The 6,628-nt window shown below is 48.8% G+C and overlaps 1 protein-coding gene across 1 annotated transcript; it reads left to right on the forward strand.

Annotated features, from left to right (window-relative positions):
* Positions 1–3,928: 3,928 nt before the first annotated feature.
* On the forward strand, positions 3,929–6,390 carry LOC109757600 (arogenate dehydrogenase 2, chloroplastic). The gene is made up of 7 exons (XM_020316425.4): positions 3,929–4,559; positions 4,655–4,823; positions 5,301–5,468; positions 5,535–5,617; positions 5,714–5,783; positions 5,895–5,969; positions 6,054–6,390. Exons 1-7 carry the CDS (start codon positions 4,135–4,137, stop codon positions 6,282–6,284), a joined length of 1,221 nt encoding a protein of 406 aa, XP_020172014.1. The 5' UTR covers positions 3,929–4,134; the 3' UTR covers positions 6,285–6,390.
* Positions 6,391–6,628: the final 238 nt, after the last annotated feature.

Raw genomic sequence — 6,628 nt, forward strand, 5'->3', positions numbered from 1 at the left:
AATAATGGGCCTTATGGGCCATAAGAGGGGAGCACACCAGTCCACAAGGGGTGGCGCCCCCCCTTTAGGCAGGAGGCCAAATTGGAGAAGGAAGAGGGGGTTCGCGCCCCCTTTCCTTCCTCCCTTGCCTCTTCCCTTTTCCTCTCCGATGAAATAAGGGGGGGGGGGGGCGAATTTGGATAGGACCCCAAGTAGGATACCTCCTACTTGGGGCACCCCATGGCTGCTCCCCTCCCCCTCCCACCTATATATACGTGGGGAGGGGGCGCCTAGAACAGACACCAACAATTGTTAGCCGTGTGTGGCGCCCCCTCCACAGTTTACACTCCCAGTCATAGTTTTGCGGTGCTTAGGCGAAGCCCTGCGAGAAGCACTTCACCATCACCCGTCACCGCGCCGTCGTGCTGACAAAACTCATCTACTTCCTCGACACCTTGCTGGATCAACAAGGCGAGGGACGTCATCGCGCTGAATGTGTGCAGAACTCGGAGGTGCCGTACGTTCGGTGCTTGATCGGTCGGAGCTAGAAAAGTTTGACTACATCAACCGCGTTGTCAAACGCTTCCGCTTTCGGCCTACGAGGGTATGTGGACACACTCTCCCCCTCTCGTTTCTATGCATCTCCTAGATAGATCTTGCATGAGCGTAGGATTTTTTTTTTTGAAATTGCATGCTACGTTCCCCAACACTTCTCTCCAAGTTCCACCACAACAACTAATGCTATCGAGGAATATGAGAGGAAGAACAAAGGAGGAGAACACTAAAGAACTCCAAGATCTAAATCCAAAAGGTTCCCCTCACTTAGAGGAGAGATGGACTAGTGGAATTGTAGATCTAGATCTTCTCTCTCTTTCCCTCAAAGAGATGCAAGAATCATGGGAGGAATAGAGATAAAGCAAGCTTCAAGAGGTCAAAATAGTATGGGGAAACTTGCTCAGATCCGTTGTGTCCATTGGGAAAGAAGGCCCCATTAAAGAGGAACCCTCAAATCTAACCGCTACAATGTAGTAGAAAAAAATGGGGCGATAGAACCGCTCCGATGAGAGGTACAACCACTCCATGCAATAAAATGTGGCTGCTGCGGCCCAAGCGGTATAACCGTTGTGACATACGGTTGTACCGGTTATTGAAACATCACAACCATCGTTTAGCATCGCACCCAAAACTGACAGGAATCACCCTCGAGTTGTAGTTGGGGTGGTACAAGTGCCGGCATAACCACCCCTGTCTACAAGTGTGGCCATGACGTACAAAGCGGTAGAACCACTTGGTTGCCCAATTGTACTGGTTATTATGAAACAACCAGAACAACCGCTAGGCCACTGCCTGAGCACCGCTGCCAAACCCGAGAGAATCACCCCTCGGGTGGTAGTTGGATCGGTACTTGGTCTGGTAGTATCACTCAATGAGGGAGCGACACAATCGCCAATGTATGCGGTACAAATGCCTGGCCATTCATAGTTGTATTCATTCCATAAAGGAGCGGTACAACTGGACTAGGTATACAGGTACGTAAGACTGAAACTACCACAACTTGTGCAAACGAACTCTGATTTTAACGAACCCAAACTTGATAGAAAGCTAAGGACAAGAGCTGTCAAATCACGATTGGATATATTCATAATTAACAAGGGAAATATACCAAAGATATAGAAGTGTGAAACCTACACAAGTGAAGAATCGGCAAAAAACTCCAATATGGAAAACATAATAGAAGATGCATATGAAATCCGTATTTGATGAACTTGGGCTTGTCATGAAGATAACCACAAGCTCTAGAACTCACATAGAGAAAAGCCAGACAAGAACCAAGAAAGATGATGCCAAGTATCCAAAGGTTTGAGCTCTCTATGAATGATACGATCAAGCTACTCACTCGAGAGAGCCTCTTGATAGTACGACTATCGATCATATAACCCGATCCTCTAATTAACACCATGAGACCGGTAAGATAGAATACCAATCAAGGTTATACCTTTGCTTTGCGCATAGTCCACTTGACCTAGACGATGACGATCTTGACCTCCTTTCTTGACTGAGTTGGCATGATGAAAGTCTTGGTAATTCCTCCCTATACTCCACTATGGGAGAGCCTATGTTAGGCACATCTTCACTTGTCCATTATCACCAGAATGGATGGCAAGCTTCAACCATGTGATATCTTTCTGATGCTCCACTTGAACTTCAACTCAACCTTGATGACGATTACCACTTGATGTCATCCTCCATAGGTTATATGAGATCTTTCTTTTGATGCAAGCCCATGAAGACATACCTAACCTCACATAGATCATGGGTTAGTACACAAAGCGTAATGGACAACACTTACCATACCATGAGATCACTTGATTCCACTTGGTACATCTTCTATGCTTTGTGTGTTGATCAACTTGAATTCACCCTTTGTACTTTCTCTCCATTCTGATGATGTCTTGAAGGTAAGACATGGATGTTCGCACAATGTTCTTATTCAAGACATGCTTGCAACAAACTCAACATCTCATAAGACCAATCTTTGGATAACTCCTTGAGCCTTGGTCAACACATAATCTCCTTTTAACCTTGAAACCAACACATGGTCTTCGAGCAGTGCCTATTGACAGAAACGCTTCAAGTACAACTCAAAGAAACCATTAGTTCATAGGGATTGTCATTAATTACCAAAACCAAACACGGGGACACCATGCTCTTTCAATTTTGGCCTCCTGTCTAGTTACATAATCGAATAGTGGCATCTTTCCCTTGATCATCTCATCTGTGCTATAAAAACTTGATAGTATAAGTGATTTCACGTAACTATCCTAGAACTCGACTGCTACTTGAATAGGGGGTATCTCCTTTCCATGTACCATATCCGTGTGAAGCTGTCAGATACGCCAAATAAGCATGATAACCATGTCTCACACATTTTCTGGGCACCCTGCCAAGACATTCAATAACCAGTCCTTACCGGTGTCAATCAAGAGAGACCTCTGATGGAGCGGCTAACCATAAAACGTCCGGAACCAAACAAAAAGTCCTCTCGATTACGTGGGGAAGTACGCACATCCATCAACCAAAAGTAATCATTCAATCATCACATATTCCAAACCCCATGTTCATCGAGGAAATCCGCAACCTAGTTATAACGGCAATTCCGCTTCGGCGTTATAAGCTGAAAATCTAATGATCTTGAAATCCATGGGTCGTGCTAGGTCCTAACGAGAGACCCGCCTCCCACTCTTCAAATAAGACACCTGTGTTTGCATGATGCATGAACTGTGGTTGATGTTTTATGTGTAGAATGAAGCGAAAACCAGTTTTGAGTGTTTCGGAGATGGGCAGGTTTCAAGGATTTGGTGGGCAGAAGACCTCTACCTCCGCATCAACTGCCGCAACGCACGTGCTCTGGGCCAGCTCCTTGGCGCTGTTACTGCTGGCTAGACCTGTGCATGGACAACCCGACCCAGAGGCCCGGCATCTGGGACACGCTCGCGCTCAACTTTTCGATCCGAAACTCGTCGTGAAAGCCCCAAAAAGCCCCAAATGACCATATATATACATACATACATTTATAATAAATTAATATAACTAAAAAATGCCCCGGTTCATGTGCTTCGGGCAGGGCCGAGCTCAGGCTTGGGATGTTTGCTTCGGGCTTTGCCAAGCCTGGCCCAAACCCGACCCGGCCCGGGGATTGATGAGGTTTACTGCTGGCTATCGAGATTATTATGCGGCTGCCTCCACGTGATCGACTGCTACGCGCATCGGATCTCGCGGATATCGCCATTTTCCCTCAACAAATCCACACCATATGCCCTCTTGATTTGCTTCTGACCGAGCGATCTTTCTTTCCGGAAGTACGCAACTTTCCCGATCCATCCGTCGACCTGAGTTGCCTCCCCCTTGGACTTGGAGTCACCAGCTGCCTCCCTGCAACAGAGTCGACACGTACACAGTTGGCGAGGGCGCGAGAATCACCTCCACGGCTGCACCACCACCACCACCCCCACCACCCTCCGGCCTCCGCGCTGAATTCCCTTCACCCACCACACCCAACTCCGACCGATCTCCACTCCAGACATAATTCGTCGGTTAACCTATCCTTAAAAAACAGATACACGTCACGGTCACTTCGTAAACAGCCGGTCGATCATGGCTTCTTCCCTTGGCCACTTCGCCTGCCACGGCTCCCCCGCCGCTGCCTCGCCGACGCCCAGCTTGCTGGGCCGCTTCAGCCCCGACTTCTGCGCCCTCGCTGCCCTTCGGCCGATCAGACCGGCCGCCGCCGGCGCCAAGCCCCCGAGAGACGCCACCACCTCCACCGAGCAGGAGCAACAAGAGCAGGAGCAGCAGCTCGCCTCCTCGTGGCGCGGCGCTTACGAGGAGCCGTCGCCGTCGCCGTCGGTATCCTCGACGGAGGCGCAAGATCCCTCGGCGCTGCGCGTGGGGATCATCGGGTTCGGCAACTTCGGGCAGTTCATCGCCAGGGGCATCCAGCGGCAGGGCCACGCCGTGCTGGCCACCTCCAGATCCGACTACTCCGAGTACTGCTCCGCCCACGGGATACGCTTCTTCAGGTGACCGACCTATCTTCTTCCCTCGCTTGATTGATTGGGATGCAATTGCAAGGGGATCGATCGATCATGCTGTGAAATGCTAACGACAACAACAGAAGCTTGGAGGCGCTGTGCGAGGAGCAGCCGGACGTGCTGCTGGTTTGCAGCTCCATCCTCTCCACGGAGTCCGTCGTCCGGGCCACCCCCCTCGCCAAGCTCCGCCCCGACACCATCGTCGCCGACGTGCTCTCCGTCAAGCAGTTCCCCCGCAACCTCCTCCTCGAGGTACTTACAGCAGCTACAAATCTTCAACCCAAGCCGTACTTATTATATTTCTTCTCAAAGTAGTAGCTGTCTCTCGTTGAAATTTTAAACGAAACATCAATCGTCACAATTTTCGGCACCTACCCATCAAAGTACATTTTTTTGTGCCGCATTTTTAGCAGTGACGTTGAGTTTTTTTTGTGTGTGGGAAGCAGTGACGTTGAGTTAATGCAATTTCGGGATCCTGCCAAAAATACGGGACCAGCATACTTGTGACTGTACGAAGTACCAGTGCAGCTGCATTAGTTTAAAGATTTCGCTACAAATCTGATGTTAGATTTTTATCATGATGTCAGATTTTCTGGAAATTGCCATGCTCGTGATAACATAATTTGACATCCTGGACGTTAGATTTGCCATGATTAAAAATCTGCCGTCTTTTTTTTTTTTACCATTTCCATAGTTTAAGTCCATGATTGTTCGTTGCCACACTGTCAGATCCTACCGCCGGAGTTCGGCATTGTCTGCACACACCCCATGTTCGGGCCGGAGAGCGGAAAGCACGGCTGGAGCAAGCTCCCCTTCGTCTACGACAAGGTTCGCGTCGCGGAGGAAGGAGGTCAGAAGGCCAAGTGCGACCGGTTCTTGAGCATCTTCGAGCAGGAGGTCGGGATTTTCATCTCTTCTTCGCTATCCAGCATGCAATCCTAAGTTCCTGACTGTTGCTTGTAGGGGTGTCGGATGGTGGAGATGACATGCGCAGAGCATGACCGCCACGCCGCGGGAAGCCAGTTCATCACGCACACCATTGGGAGGTGAGCAACAGGTTATCTACCTGAAACAGTCTTATCAGCCGATTATGTTTGGTAGAGCCGAAGTGTTAACTCTTCATTGTTGTGCGAGTGATGCAGGGTTTTGGCGCAGCTAAACCTCCAGTCCACACCGATCAACACCAAGGGTTACGAGACCCTCCTGCAGCTTGTAAGCAGTGCGGACTGAAATACAAGAAAAATGATACGTATCTTTTTGGTTCTTGAGAGCCTGTTGTTAACTGATCATATTTGCGGCATTTTCACCGGCATCTCGTTGCAGACGGAGAACACAGTGAGCGACAGTTTCGATCTATACTACGGACTCTTCATGTACAACGTGAATGCCACAGAGCAGGCAAGTTGCACTGATACGATGGACCGTCGTTTTTTCTGAAATTGTGTTAAAATATCGTTCTGAATTTGAAAATGTCATGTGCAGATGGACAAACTGGACAGGGCGTTTGATGATGTGAAGCAGATGCTATACGGCAGGCTGCATGGTGTACTGCGAAAGCAGATCGTAGAGCGGGTCCCCATGCCTGGAGCCCCTTCGTCGCGATCGAGAGAAGGCAGGGAAAGTCCTGCTGCTAACACACAAGAGACGAAGCCCCTATCCCCCTCCCCTTGTCATACGTTTTCCACGGTGGCTTTCAGCACCGCAAAATGTTGAATCTGTGTATCTTTCTCGCCGTTGTAATATCGTTAATCAAGCATCTGCGATTAGGGCTCTATGCATGTAATATTGACCAAGCTTTTTATTTATTTATTTTGCGAAAGGGCCCAAGGCTATATATTAAATATCATATGTCCTTACAAACAAAACCACATAGAAAAATAAAATTACATTCAATGTGCCGAAGAAGATTACATTCAATGTGCTGAAGTCTAATTCCTCCTGCATCCTGATGGTACGCCGTGCGCATAGCTAGATGTCGTCCATGGGCCCGCCTCTGCCTCGGCAAAGCAAACTTCTTAAAATCCAGGAGCATGTAGAAGCAACGGTTGGAAAAGCAG

This window comes from Aegilops tauschii, chromosome 7 (genome assembly GCF_002575655.3).
Source record: "Aegilops tauschii subsp. strangulata cultivar AL8/78 chromosome 7, Aet v6.0, whole genome shotgun sequence".
Taxonomy (NCBI): Eukaryota; Viridiplantae; Streptophyta; class Magnoliopsida; order Poales; family Poaceae; genus Aegilops; species Aegilops tauschii.